The sequence below is a fragment of the Hippopotamus amphibius genome, chromosome 5 (genome assembly GCF_030028045.1).
Source record: "Hippopotamus amphibius kiboko isolate mHipAmp2 chromosome 5, mHipAmp2.hap2, whole genome shotgun sequence".
Classification (NCBI taxonomy): Eukaryota; Metazoa; Chordata; class Mammalia; order Artiodactyla; family Hippopotamidae; genus Hippopotamus; species Hippopotamus amphibius.
This window is the reverse complement of record NC_080190.1, coordinates 79,540,031-79,555,207: the sequence shown is the minus strand read 5'-3', so window position 1 is coordinate 79,555,207 and position 15,177 is coordinate 79,540,031. Positions and strand designations below refer to the sequence as shown.

Sequence of the window (15,177 nt, the reverse complement as noted above, 5' to 3'; positions counted from 1 at the left end):
GGGGCAGAGACACCATCACACACCCACAGGGGACGCTCCCGTGTCCCAGAACAGCAGCCCCAGCTCGGACGAACTTCAGTAAATGTGTAACGCGACCGTGCGGCAGCTCACTCTGTCAGAGGCAGCAGGGTGCATCGATCACCCCAGCTTCCTGGAAGGAGGCCCGGCATGAGTGTCGCCCGGCCTGGCGTCTGAACTTCTGGCCAGGCGGCTGCCGGAGGCCCCCACCCGCACGGCCTGGCCAAGGGATGTAACCCCACCCCCCGGCCTGAGCACAGGACGGCCTGGGAATGGCTCCAGCCCCACCCCTCACGCATAAATAGGGCCTCGTGGAGCAGCCAGAGGAAGAGGCCACCCTTGTCCTGGGGACCAGAGCAGAAGGTAAGTGGGCGCCTCCTCCACACACGCCCCTCCGCACCTCTCTCCGTGTGCGGGACTTGTCTGCTGGGAGGAGAGAGCTGGGGGCTCTGTGGGGAGGCGCTGCTGGAAGGCCGAGGCTAAACAGCACCCAGGGGCCAGGGGCTGCAGGGGACATCACTACTGGAGACGCAGAGGGCACCTCTCCCCCCAGGCGTGGGCTGTCCCTCCTCTGAGCCCACCCTGGGTCTCACCAGAGGACTGCTCCCCTCAGCAGCAGGGAGGCTGGCCAGGTCCTCTGCTCCCTCTGAGCAGGGCTGGGCCCTGGGGGGCTAGCGCAGGACCAGACTCACTGTGGTCAACAGTCCATTGGGTCCTCTTCTGGCCAGAGGAACAGCAAGGCTTGTGCAGGCAGTGGAACGGGAGGAAAGGGTCAGGTCAGTGAGCCTGGGGCTGTGTCCCCACAGGACTCAGGGGAGCAGTGGCCTAGTCTCCTGCAGCTCTTTTGAGGCAGTGCTGGCTCTGGTCCTAGGCTCAAGGCCCGGGTCTGTGCCATCAAGCTCAAAACTCTGTCTCCTTGAGCCTCGGTTTGCTCACCTGTAAAATGGAACCAATGGCAATGCCTGGCCTCCCTTGCTCAGGGACTTAGCTGTAAATTAGGAGTGTTAATACAACCTGGAAGTGCTTTCTAAACTTTAGAATAAACTAAAAAGACACGGACATTATTTTTGTTCAAGAGTAGGATAGATTAACACTTCAGTGTGTGGGCTGTGGAGTCAGGGCTCTGGGTTTGAGTACTAGATCTGTCTCTTACTAGCCATGTGACCTTGAGCCTCTTTATGAACCTCTCCGTTCCTCTGCAACACAGCATTAATTGATTCATTTAGCAACTACTTGTTGAGTACTTGTTGGCACATTTTGGGGAATGTGGAACACATCAGTGAACAAAACAGAGCGAGAACCTCACTCTCCTGGGATTTGCATCCTCGTGGGAGGAGAGAGGCAGTACACCCTCAACATAAGAAACAAACGAATAACTCCGTGATAGAGGGTCGCAGGTGACCTATGCTGTGTGCAAAGGAAAGGAGGGCAGGAGCAGTGAGTTGAGTGCCAGGTGTGGCAGGGTCTGTCGCAGCATGAAATCTGGTGGCAGAGAGCCCTGGGCAGGCAGGAAGGGCTGCTGTGAGGGTTTGAGAACTTGATCCTTGAAATTGCCAGAACAGTGACCAGCCTTATATACGCGTTAGCTGCCGTCCTCACTGCTGTGCTTAAGCGCAGAGCCCTGAGAAGCAGGGAAGCCTGGAAGGAGGCTCTGGTGAAGGGGAGGCCAAGGAGGGGCGGGCAGAAGAGAGAACCCAAGGAGAGGGCTTCGGGCTGGGCTGGCTGTGCGCAGACTTAGAACCGGGGCTGCAGTGACAGCCCACAACTGAGAGCAAACAGCAGCCTCGGCGATCACCTGAAATGATGCCTGTGCTGCAGGAAGCCGGGATGGGGCTGCGATGACCTGCCTGACCACACCCAGGACCCTCAGGCCTGTCGCTGAAGCAGCTGGGCCCCAGCGGTTTCCTCTGGAGACTCGACTCTATTTGGCCTTTTCCATCCTTTTACATGAGGCATCAACTGGCAACGTGGGCCCGCCTGACAGGAAGGCCTCCAAAGAGGGGAGACTTTTCCGTCCCTTTTTTCCGTGTCGTGTGGCTCCTCGTGAGAGCAGTGGGTTGAGTCAAATGCCTTGGAAGGAGGGTAGGTGGGGGCTGAGACCAGAGGTCAAAATTCCCCCGGCAATTCGGCGCCTAGAGCAGAGCAAGCACAGGCCGTGGAAGCTGGATGCCGAGAGCAGTTGCAGTGAGCCCACCTGGGAGAGGAAAGCACCCTGACCCGGTATGCAGGGAGGTGCAGGAACCATCCAGGCCTCCGGGTGACCTGGAGTCACTGGTGACATCCCACAGCTCCGAGGAGGCCCGGGCCAGCTCTGGGAGGGCAGGGGTGAGTGAGGAGGAGCAGGGGGAGGCTGAGCAGTGACTGGGTAGTACAGCACACCCCTCCACAAAAAAGGAGGCAGGTGTCCCATAAAAATGGCCAGAACTGAGTGAACCCATACGAGGCACATTCGTCCTCTCAGGGTGAACCATCGTAGAATAAATGAGCAGAGCTGGCCCAGGAGCCTTCTGTCCCAGGGGCTCCGTCCACTCCCAGCCAGAGATGAGGCTGGGGCAGGATCGCAGGCCTCCTGAGCAAGAAGGATGCTGGAGGCTGTTCCGCCCACCCCAGGCTACCCGTGTCTAGGGAGAGGTTCTAAACCATCGCTGCACATCCGCCTCCCCTGGGAGAGCATGAACCCGGCATGGACCAGTGAAATCAGGCTGTTGGTGGGTGGGGCTGGGCAGGGTGACGTAGAGCTCCTCAGGGATTCCACTCTGCAGGGAAGGGCTTGCTGGCGTGGGGTTGAGACAGGTGGGGAATGCCTGGGCTTCCCTGCACTGAGCCCACGGTGCTTAATCCCAGCTGCATGTTAGGACCACTGGGAGACTAAAAACCCCTTCCCAGACCCCTCCTCAGGGCCACTTAATGAGCATCCTGGTGGTGAGACTAGATCTTCATAGTGCCTGAGGCTTCCTGAGTGAGTCCCGTGAGTGCCAGGGTGAACAGAACCCATGAGAGTAAAGTAGGTTGGAATCAGATCTCTGTTACATCCTTGCTGTATGACCTTGGGAACGTTCCTTCACATCTCAGAACTCCCCTTTCTGTGTCTGCAAAGAAATGAAACAATTCCTTCCTTTCGTGATTGTGTAATAGGTTAGATAGGATAATCTATGGGAAAGGGCTTTTGTGAACTGTCACATACCATACAAATATGAACTCTCCGTTCTTCGATTATACACTGTAGCTGAGAAATGAGGGGAACATTCCCCAGGGGATATTTCATAGCTGGATTTTCTTGCCAGGCTGATTTATAACACAAGAAAAACCTCTGTGTGTGTTTGTCTTGTATTCCAAACTGGTTTACCACCTACCCTGGGGCTCGGAGGCCCACAAAGCCCTGCTGTCTGGGCCCCACATTTTGTTCTCTGGGGCAAACTTACAGCCAGAAGCATGTGGGCATATTAGTGTAAGGGGCTGTCACAAAAAGTCCAATACCACAGACCAGGATCTTTTTTTTTTTTTTTTTAAGATTTTTTTGATGTGGACTATTTTTTAGTCTTCATTGAATTTGTTACAATATTGCTTCTGTTTTATAGTTTTTGGATTTTTGGCTGCGAGGCATGTGGGATCTTACCTTCCTGACCGGGACCAAACCCCGACTCCCTGCATTGGAAGGCGAAGCCTTAACCACTGGACCCCAGACCGGGGTCTTAAACAACAGAAATCTATTTTCTCATGATTCTGGAGGCTGGAAGTCCAAGATCAAGGTGTTGGCAGGGTTGGCTTCTTCTGAGGCCTCTCTCCTTGGCTTGCGGGCCATCTCCTGGCTGTCTTCTCCTTATATTTTCACGTGGTCCTCCCTCTGTCTGTGCCCTAATCCCCTCTTGTTTGAGGACACTGGTCAGATTGGATTAGGGCCCATCCAGATGACCTCATTTAACCTAAATTACCTCTTTAAAGACTCTGTCCCCAAATATAGTCACATTTTGAGGCACTTGGGTTCAGGCCTTTGTTGACAAAAATTATCAATAAACAATCTATAACAGGAATAGGAAACGGTTTTATCTGAGCCCAAGCTGAAAGACTATAGAAGGGAGACATGGATTCGGGAAGCACTTGAGTTGGGTTCCACCACACAACAAAATAGAGGAGGGAAACACTGCAAAATTACATAAGTTGTTTGTCAAGAATTAGGATTGGAACTGGCAAGAAGTAAGGGTGTTTGTTAAGCAAGGATTGGTTGGGGTCCAAAATAGTTGCATAGTTACAAAGGGAGACCTTGAGACCAGAAGGTTGCGGCTCACAGCTGCTAGCAGATATTGTTTTGAGAACGGCCGGTAGTGTCCTTGAGTCTGACAGACTTCAGAAAATTCAACTTCTCAGTGATGTAGGAACATGGCTGAAACCACATCCAGGATGGCCACCCAGCTCCATTTTGGATAAGCCAGAATGACTTCCCCAAACCTCAATATGTAAACATTTCTTCCATCAACTTCAACATGTGAATTTTAAAAATTTTGCATAAATATCATGATACTTTTTCATTCAAGGGGTTCCTTTAAAAATAAATTAAAATGGAGACTTCTTTGGTGGCACAGTGGTTAAGAATCCGCCTGCCAATGCAGGGGACACGGGTTCAAGCCCTGGTCCGGGAGGATTCCCCATGCCTCGGAGCAACTAAGCCCATGTGGCACAGCTACTGAGGCCACGCACCTAGAGCCTGAGCTCTGCAACAAGAGAAGTCGCCACAATGAGAAGCCTGTGCACTGAAACAAAGAGTAGTCCCCCCACCCCCACCACAACTAGAGAAAACCCCGTGCAGCAACAAACACACAAGACAGCCAATAACTACATTAATTTAAAAAAATTAAAATGTTTCCATATTACTTTTTTATTAAACATGTAATTACTGACGAAAGCACTAATTAACACAAGGCAAAAATAATACCAGCCACTTGCATATTTTTGAAGAAAAATGCTTGCAATATTTTGTGAAAACACTTGTTTACATTTTTTCTTGACTTAATGAACCATTTCATATTTTTCTTTAAAATCTACAGATGTCGTAATATTCAGACAGCCTCAGCGCTCTGAAATTTAAACAAAACAAAACCCAAACCCAACTCCCAAGTAAAACCCCACAAAATCACAACTCAGTCCATGACAGTGCAGTCTGCACCTGGGTCATATATGCAGATATTTTCCACAGAGCTTTGAACAACTTCTTCTCTTTAAAATTTGTAAACCATGGATGGATTTCTCCCGTGCTAACTGGTTGTAGGGAATATTGCCAGAGGGCACTTACTAATCCCCTTTCACCCTTCACAAAATATTTCAGGGCACGCAGAAGCGAGCACCCCATCAGAGATGGCTCCTGCTGGCCTGAGCCTGGGCACCACCGTCCTATGCCTGTTGGCCTGGGCCGGCCTGGCCGCTGGTGACCGGGTGTACATACACCCCTTCCATCTGCTCGTCTACAGCAAGAGCAGCTGCGACCAGCTGGAGAAACCCAGTGCGGAGACGCCCCCAGACCTGACCTTCACGCCTGTCCCAATTCAGGCCAAGTCGTCCGCCGTGGACGAGGAGGCCCTGAGGGAACAGCTGGTCCGCGCCACCGAGGCGCTGGGGACCGAAGACCGGCTGCGGGCAGTGAAGGTGGGGATGCTGCTTAACTTCATGGGCTTCCACATGTACAAGACGCTGAGCGAGACGTGGAGCAAGGCTGGCGGGGCTGTGTTCTCCCCGGTGGCTCTCTTTGGCACCCTGACCTCTTTCTACCTGGGGGCCTTGGACCCCACGGCCAGCAGACTACAGGCATTCCTGGGCGTCCCTGGGGAGGATCAGGGCTGCACCTCTAGGCTGGACGGTCACAAGGTCCTGTCAGCCCTGCAGACCATCCAGGGCCTCCTGGTGGCCCAGGGCGGGGCCGGCAGCCGGGCCAGGCTGCTCCTGTCCACGGTGGTCGGCCTGTTCACGGCCCCTGGCCTGCGCCTGAAGCAGCCGTTCGTGCAGGGCCTTGCTGCCTTTGCCCCGGTCACCCTCCCCCGCTCACTAGACTTGTCCACGGAACCAGAGCTCGCTGCTGAGAAGATCAACAGGTTCGTGCAGGCCGTGACGGGGTGGAAGATGGGCAGGCCCCTGGAGGGGGTCAGCCCAGACAGCACCCTGATCTTCAACACCTACGTCCACTTCCAAGGTAAGGCCAGCCCTCGGGGGGCTCTGCCCCGGCCAGTGCAGAAGGGTGGTGGTTCTCTGTCTGTACGGACTTAATGTCCGTCTCAGCTCAGCTGCGCAGAGCTGGGCCTGGAGAGGGGCCGGGTGGCAGATGTGAGGAAGTACGTGGGGCCACCGTCACGGAGGATGAAGTGGCTTCCCCACTGAGCTCCTTGGATGAGCCCTGGCTGAGCACCTACCTCCCTTCCTGCTGCCCTACTATGTGCAGTTACTGCACTGCATCCTTTTACTTTCATCACTGAATCCCCTCGTGATGTGGTAAGAGGTGTGATTGTCTTCGTTGACTGGTGAGGAAACAGACTCAGACAAACAAAGTGACAGCTCCCGATAGCACAGCCACAAGCGGGGGTCCCAGGGCCCAAACTCACATCTCATGGCCCTTTGGCCCAGCTCCATGCTCAGAAGAGATGGGGTCCTGTCTGTTCAGAAAGTCAAGGGTTCTTGTCCTTGAGAAGGTCACTGTCCCATGCAAAAAATAACGGGTTTGTTTGCTTAAATCACTTTCCTTTTGGGAGTGAAATTCACATTTTTCATTATCACCAAAAAAATCCCTAATACACAAGTTGTTCAGAGGGGACAAACAGGGAGGGCCCACAGGCCCCGACCCCAGCCTGCTGACTGGTTGACCAGAAAGCTGGATTCGGCAGGCAGTGCCTCAGCCCCAGAGCTGCAGGTTGGGCATTCTGGGAAGGTCCCCCAGGGCTCAGAGCACACGGCAAGGGGCGTCACCTGGGAGAGGACAGAAGGAAGGCCTGGGAAATGGCACAAGTTTGCAAAGGTCAGGCTGAGGAACCAGAGCAGGAGCGGCTTTGTTTGGCCTGAACTCACAATAAGAGAATGGGACCAGTGTTAGGCAGGACCGGAAAGATGGGTCAGGGCCAGATTTGGAGACTTTGAATGTGATGCCGGGAGGTTGGAGCTGTGGGTGGCTGGGAGCTGAGCAGCAGGCCTTCTGCTCAGAGGTCATCCCTGGCCTGCGCTGCAGGGACTGGAGGCCGGGAGAGTGGCTGGGAGGTTGCGCAATTGCCCAGCAAACTCTCCCGAGAACAAGCCCTGAGGCCGTGGCTCTGTGAACGGATAGGTGAGCTGGGGAGGCTGCGCGTGAGGTGCTGTCGAGATGTGCAACCTAGGGGAGCCGAGAGACAAGGAGGCAGGCGGTTGGAGGACAGAACTGTGGGGACAGGGGAAGTTTGAATAGAGCACGGTGGTCTTCTTACTCTGACAATATCTGGGAATTCTGAACATCTGCAAAGAAAAGGCCTCCAGCCTGCCTTTGGGAGCAGGAGGCAGGTGCCAGCCCCAGGACTGCCCAGGTCCCAACACTGTCAGGTCCTGGGAGCAGAGTCCAGGCAGGGGCCATGCAGCCGAGGGCAGCCGCACCCCTTGGAGGGTGGAGGGGGCCCGTAGTCTCAGCTCACCGGGCCTAAGAGGAGCCTGGGAAGAGAGCTCACTGAGAAAAGCCTGTCCCCCAAAAGGCAGAGCCAGAGAGCCACTGGCGCCAGAAATGGGCCACACGGGGTGTCCTAACCTGGCAAGATGTGCTTCATCTGTGGTGAGGAGGGAGTGCTGTGCTCTTCAGACAGCAGCCACCCTCGTTTCAGACTCCCATATCTTTTTGGAGGCAGCACCCTTTTTTTACCTTTTAGTTCGCTGGTGGAAAAAACCTTCGTCCCTTTTTCCCTATAAACTAACCAGCCTCTTGCCAGATCTGTGGGCCGGCGCGGAGGTCCCCCGGGGAAGCCCGAGGACGGACACGGCAGCTCCTCGTGCGCAGCCCTCTCTGGAGCTGACCCTGTATGTAGACACAGGGCTCCGAGGATAGAGGACAAAGAAGGGCTGGGTGCCCCTGCCACGCCCCTCTCACAGACACAGGCTCCCTCTCCCCAGGTCCCGGCCCCTCTCTCCTTGGAAACCCTGGGTTCCATAAGAAGGGAGCCCTGACTCATTTCAGTCACCTCTGCTCAGACCACCAAGGGCCAGGTGCCCCGGGGCCGCTCGGTGATGGGCTCCTCCTCACCTTCACCTTGTTCTCCCAGAAACCACCACAAAGTGGGCCTTTCAAGGGCACTGGGAGGACTTCAGAGGGAGGGGAGCTGGTGGTGGGCCTGGCTGCAGCTACGGAGACTCCCCGAGGGACAGAACCTTCGGCAATCTGCTCAGTAACAGCTGAGCCGGCTGGCAGCTCCACACGCCACAGCCTGCGGTGGGGGTGGGAGGGGACGGGGCGGGCTCGGCCACCCCCTCAAGGCCCAGCACAGAGGATGCACGCAGCACCTCTGCTCACGTCCACTCGTCACCCTGGGTGGCCTCTCGGTCCCCAGCAGCAAGGGGTACCAAGAAACGTGAAACGATTCTGTATGATAGGATAACGGTGGATACCTCATTGTGTGTTTGTCCAAACCTGTCACGTGTCCAACACCAGGGGTGAACGATGTCCGCTCTGGGCGCTGGGGGTGAAGGTGTGGCCGTGGTACCACATGGGCCATCTCGTGGGATGGCGGCAGTGGCGAGGCTGTGTGTGGGTGGGGAGGGGGTGCAGCAGGGGCGATGTGGGAAATATCTGCACTTTTAATTTTGCTGAGAACCTAAAACCGCTGTGAAAAATAAAGGGTTTTTTTTTTTGTTTTGTTTTTTAAAGTAAGCATGGCAGAGCCCAGGCTTGGGGCCAGGACAGCTCTGGGTCTGAGTTTCCCTGGTCAGTTATGAGCAGGGTGGGATCCTCAAGCTGGTTTCCTTCGTGGGCCTCAGGTTGGGGCCTGGTGTGTGCTACATCTTCAGAATCGGCAGTTGGTGGGTTTTGCAGGAGGGAGAATGGATGGCTGGGGGTCCTGGGGCTCGTGAAGTTTTGGGGTCAGGAACGTGCAGAGCAGCCTGGGGCGTGGGGAGGGTGGGGCAGGGGCGAGGCCTTGGTGGTGGGGTCTGCGGCCCAGCCCTGCCCCTCTGCTCAGCGGGACCCCCGCCCTCTCCCTGACTCTTCCCTTCCTGTCTCCTGCCGGATCCCCAGGAAAGATGAAGGGGTTCTCCCTGCTGCCGGAGCCGCAGGAGTTCTGGGTGGACAACACCACCTCCGTGTTGGTCCCCATGCTCTCGGGCACCGGCACCTTCCACCACTGGAGCGATGCCCAGAACAACCTCTCTGTGACCCGCGTGCCCCTCAGTGCCAACGCCGGCCTGCTGCTCATCCAGCCCCACCGCGCCCACGACCTGCGGCAGGTGGAGGCCCTCACCTTCCAGCACAGCTTCCTGACCTGGATGAAGAACCTCTCTCCCCGGTATGGCTCCAGGAAACTGCTCGGACCCTCCTGGGCTGCCCGCCCGGAGAGTGGGGAGTGGCGTGGGCGGTGCTGCCCAGGGAGTGGGGGGTGCGGGTGGGCACGGGGCGGTGTCGGCCATCCCTGGGCACCGGGCAGGTAGGGTGGTGGTGGGGCCTGTGAGCAGAGCCCTGAGCACGCACCCACCCACCAGTGCTCCCGCCATCCAGGGACCCAGCTGGTGCTTTCTCTTCTCTCTCCGGGGGCTGGTGGGGGGTGGCCAGGAGAGGGAGGGGAGGAGGAGGCCGGCTTCTCCTTGCCCTTCTACTCGCCCACAGGGTTGGGAGGTCCGCAGTCAATATGCCCTCCGAGAGGGGACCTCTCCGTGTGTGTGATCCGCTGCCTTCCAGCAGCTTCCTGGGGACTGCCTTTCCAGCAGCCCTGGGGCCCCTCCTACAGCCCTGGGAGTGGGGGGCTTTCTCGGGGTGCTGCTCTTGACCCCAGGACTCCCCTAGCTGGCTGCCTGAGTCCTCTGCTCCTCTTTCCTACTGTGACGGGAATAAAGTAATTCCCCTCCCCGGGACTTTAGACTCGCTTACATATCAGGCCCAGAGCGGCTGGTCCAGACCTCGGCTCCGAGAGAGGCACTAAGGGGCCCAGGGGGCCTCCCGGGGTCAATTCTCTTTAAGTCATTTTTTAAAAATTGTGGTAAACACATAACATAAAATTTACCACCTGAGCTATTTTTAAGTGTCTATCAACGTGGCATCAATACCTTCACACTTTTGTGCTACCAACCATCCGTCTCCAGAAACGTTTCATTTTCCCAAACTGAAACTCTGTCCCCACTAAACACTAACTTCTTATTCCCCTCGCCGCAGCCCCTGGTGACCACCCTCCTACTGCCTGTCTCTATGAATTCGACTCCTCTGTGTACCTCCTACAAGGGGCATCACACAGTATTTGTCCTTTTGTGTTGGGCTTATTTCACGAGCATCGTGTCCTCAAGGTGCATTCATGTGGTATCAGGCGTCAGGATGTCCTTCCTTTTTAAGGCTGAATAGTATTCCATTGTGTGTATCTGCCACGGTCTCTTTATCCAACCAACCATCGATGGACACCTGGTCACTTCCACCTTCTGGCTGTTGTGAATATTGCTGCGATGGACACGGGTGTGCTGTCCATCCTGTAAGGGTGTGGTGCATCACTGGAAACATCTCTGGGCTCTCAGGGATGCCCAAGGAAGGCAGAGGTTCTACGTGGAGGTGAATCGACTTGACATAAGTGACGTGCCCGGCACAGAGGCTGACATTGAACCTTCTCCCTCCTCTCCCCCTCCCATGAGGAGCTCACTACTGAAGGGTAGTCAGTAACACACGACGCATCGTTTTAGACGATAGCATTTTAAAATTATCCAACGAGTATGCTTTCGATGCAGCCACCCTAAAAAAGGAATAGAAGAAAGAACAACTATTCACATCAATCCCCCAGAGAGCACCGTTGTTAAATACTGTACATCCTGCCCACAGTATTTCAAAGAAAATAATGGGTTTTTTTTTTATTATTGTATTTGTTGCTGAAAAATTTCCCAAGACCCCCTAGCTGCGCGAGGGTGGCAAATGTCCCCTCTTTCAGGGACACATGCCACCTGGCTTCCTGGGTCTTCTGTGAGCCTGGTGCGGCCTAGGGCCTCACAGCAGGAGCCAGCTGTGGCCTTGGTAACCGTGTGTGGTAACCTTGTGTCATCTCCCCAGGGCCACCCGCCTGACCGTGCCCCAGCTGACCCTGAAAGGGTCCTATAACCTGCAGGACCTGCTTGCCCAGACCAAGCTGTCCACCCTGCTGGGCGCCGAGGCAAACCTGGGCAAAATCAGCGATGCCAACCTCAGAGTTGGAAAGGTACCGGGCCACCGGCGTCTGTGCCTAAGTGGGCTCTGTGTGTTCACGGGGTGGGAGGCACGGGTCGGGGCGACAGAGAGGAGGCTGGGGGGCTGAGGAGGATGGAGAGGAGTGCATGGTCAGGTGGCTGTGGGCCCCGGGTGGGAGAGAAGTGACCAGAGCTCTCTGGGGCCTTCCAGGGACAGCCGGAGAGCAGCAAACCCCTCTCCACCGTGTGTTCTGTGGCTCTGTCCAGCCTGGCCTAGCCTCTGCTCCTCCCCGGATCCTACAATAGGGTTGGGACCAGGCCCTGGAGAGTAGTGCCACTGGCCCTGCCACCCAGCTCCTGGCTTCAGGAAAGCCCTCGGCAGTAGATGGACTGTCCAGGAGCACGTGGGGCGATGCAGCCCCACAGCCGAGAAGTGCCTGGATGCCGGGAGGGAGGGGAGGCAGGGTGGCTCACAGTCCTGGCCTCGGAGCCCTCTGTGCCACGTTAGCAGAGAGGAGCAAGCCCCGGCGGGCCGTGGCCCAGGGGCCAAGGACTCCACCTGCCCAGGACAGCAGGGGATGGCGGAGACTGGCGGGTTTGAGGGACACTTTGGGGAGGAGCTGTCACATCATGTGAGTCGGGCCGAGTGGGGGTGGGCAGGCTGGAGAATGGTCCTTCCCCTGGGCCCGGGCCTTCAGGAGTGACCCCCAGGCTTGCTGCTTTACAGGTGTTGAACAGCGTTCTTTTTGAACTAAAAGCAGACGAGGGAGAGCAGCCCACGGAGTCCGCCCCACAGCCGACTGGGCCCGAGGCCTTGGAGGTGACCCTGAACAGCCCGTTCCTGTTGGCCGTCTTGGAGCGAGACTCGGCCGCCCTGCATTTCCTGGGCCACGTGTCCAACCCACTGAGCGCCGAGTGAGGCCCACCACCAGTCACCAGTGTCACCACCCTTCCCTTTTCTCTTCCACTGAGTCCACCTGGAGCCGAGAGCGGCCGCTCCTCCCGGAAAACATGCGCTCCTTCCGGGAAACACGCGCTCCTCCTGGGAAACACGCATGGTGTACAACGAGCATCCTTCTCGGGGTGGGGGTGGGGTGCTACGGGACCATGAGCCCGTGCTCTGCACAGGCCACAGCTCCTGAACGAGCTTGAACACACCAGCCTGTTCGTGAGCAAAAATGGTTTCCTTTTTCACTGAGAACAGAAACTGGTGTTTAACATTAAAACACCCCTTCCTCATTGCCCCAGGCTCACCTTTGGCTTACTGAGTGTGACGATGACCTGCAAGTGGTCCTATGATGTCTTCCTTTCTCTGGGTTTCTCAGTTTTTCTTTCCCCTGATACGTGTGGTTTTTGAAAAACACATTATGAAGAACGTAGGTTAGACTGTAATCCCACGGCTGATTATCCCTGCGTTATTAATAAATGTCTTGCAACAATAAGCAAAAGAGAAAAATTCTTTCACGTCGCAGCAGCGGGACAATTATGTGTGAGGCAGCTGACAGGCGGTACTGACAGAAGGGCTTTTCAGGACTTGGAGCCGTGGTTGGATGGGGCCTCCATGGAAAGCACAGGCTGTCCTCAGCCTCATCTGGACGCGTTCCCGGTGATGGTGACCAGCTGTGCGGCCCCGGCTGGGAAGGCCCGGGCAGGGAACAGCTGGCACAGCACTCGTCCTCCGGATACCTCCTCGCCCTGTGCCCAGGACTGGATGACGGAGAAAGAAACCTTCACCCGTGCACATGGGCACAGCCCTCTTCTGCCTGTTGAACACCTGCCTGTCGCCCTCGGTGGGATTAGACCCCCACCTTCTAAGTCTCTTCTAAATCTAGAGCCTGAGAGGGAGGTGGGCCCTGAGAAATGCACGGAAAGCAGCTTCTGTCCCTCCCTTCCATGAATACCAAAAGGACTAAGCAGGCTTGTAGCGTGGCCCCTGTCGATGAGGGCAGGAGAGGGAGCGGGGAGGCTGGAGGGCTGGGAGTGGGGCAGCGTCTATGCTCTGCTTGTAGGAGCTGCCCCGCCCACCCTGGGCTGGGCCGCTGCAGACACTCCAAGGGCTGGGCTCGTCCACAGGGAGCTGTAGGGACAGGAGGCAGGTGGAGGCCAGCACAGGATAGCATCTCAACTTCCCCCCGCCCCACGCCCAAGCACCCCCTCTATAGTCGAAACACCTCTCCCTAGTTTCAGTGTCGGGAGAGATGACTGTCCTTCCCACCTCTGTGGGCCTGACGAGGCTTCTAGTCTGCTGAGCCAGGCACACGAGACAGCATGGGAGCTACTTAGGAGCGTGGGTTCCAGAGATGGGCGGGCTGGGCAGGAAGCCCAGCTCCAACACTTACTAACTACTGTGTGACCCAGATCCAGTTACTTTGCCTCTCTGGGCCTCCCTGCCCTTATTTGTAAAATGGGAAAGACTTGAATGAGTAAGTGATTAATAACCACCATTACATCAATGGCCCTCAGTCCACACAAAGGTCATGACCTCCCTGCCTGGAAGTCCTGTTCCATCCGTGGAAGTACGTCAGGAATGGGGGTGTCTATCTGTGGACAGCTGTGACGGGCTAAACAATGGCACCCAAAGATAGCCAGGTCCCAGTCCCTCGGACCTGTGAACGTGGCCTTAGATGGCAAACGGGGCTTTGCAGATATAATTAAAGGTCTTGAGACTAGAAGGGACCCCGGATTATGCGGGTGGGCCCTCGGGGCAGTCGCAAGCCTCCTTGTAAGAGGGAGGAACAGAGAGACTGGAAGAGGAGAAAGGAGATGTGACGCGGGGCCGCAGGGCAAGGAGTGAGGACATCCCTGAGAGGCTGGAACATCAAGGACAGGATCCTCCCTTGGAGCCTGTAGAGGGAGCACTGCCCTGGGAGCCTAGGAGAAATGCGGGCCCACCCAGACCTCCTGAGTCAGAAGCTGTAGCTTTACAGGAGGCCCAGGGATCACCTAGAGTTTAGGAAACACTGCTATAAGCGACGCTCAAGACCTCCCTTCCAAGCACAGGCTTCTAGAAAGGAACGTGGCCACCACCAGTCAGGACCCACCACTTAGATTTAGGATCTCAAGGGGACAGACACATCTTCAAATCCACACCACAACCATCGCAGTGTCTTCTGTAACTCCTAAAACAACTTCAAGTGAAAAATGGTTTTTTTTTTTTTTTTTTTCAAAACATGTGCTGACTACTGGATTCAGAGCTGCTTTAAAAAAAAAAAATCCCCCCCAGCGTATGCCTTCCTTCATTTGACAAATATTTGTGAGGGCTCCACTGAGTGCCCAGTTTTGTGCTGGGGGAGGGGACCCGGCAGGGAGCCTGAGAGTCACCCTGAGTCGTAACAGCTCTACCACGGCAGCCGGTAGAAGAGGAATGTTTGTGTTTTTAACCTTATTTCAAAAAGCAACTGGCAGTAGACTAACGGGCTTGCTGTTCTCTGCTCCGGAACTCTTTTATAAACGTGAAGTTGGGTCAGGACGTACAAGGATACTCGATACCAGCATCTTGCAGATTACTTAACACAAAAATATTAATGGTAGAGGCTTGTTTCTCTTACATGTTTCTGCAGCAACTCCTACGTCTTCCTGGGGTTGCAAGGTGGTTATCTGGTACACAAGCTCATCATCCGGCAACTACAATCCCTTCAATCTGAGATTCCGGCTGGGCACGGGCCCGGGCCCAGGGATGGCCAGGGGGACACATCTCACAGTCCACCGAGGCACGTCATCAGATCTCAAACCTGTTACTGACTCGACTCCTTAATTTCTGTTTCCTCCTCTGCAAATTGGGAATAACAGTGTTGGAGGTGGAGGCGCTCATTAACTGCATCTCTG

At 55.8% G+C, this 15,177-nt stretch overlaps 1 protein-coding gene across 2 annotated transcripts; it reads left to right on the top strand.

The window, feature by feature from the left end:
- The first annotated feature begins 334 nt into the window (after nt 1-334).
- AGT (angiotensinogen) lies at nt 335-12,786 on the top strand. Of its 2 annotated transcripts, none has more exons than XM_057737553.1 (5): nt 335-381; nt 5,339-6,196; nt 9,239-9,506; nt 11,240-11,384; nt 12,080-12,786. In XM_057737553.1, exons 2-5 carry the CDS (start codon nt 5,368-5,370, stop codon nt 12,269-12,271), a joined length of 1,434 nt encoding a protein of 477 aa, XP_057593536.1. In that variant the 5' UTR covers nt 335-381; nt 5,339-5,367; the 3' UTR covers nt 12,272-12,786. The 2 variants fall into 2 exon arrangements, with proteins under 2 accessions (XP_057593536.1, XP_057593537.1); XM_057737554.1 differs by lacking the exon at nt 335-381 and adding an exon at nt 2,218-2,238.
- Nucleotides 12,787-15,177: the final 2,391 nt, after the last annotated feature.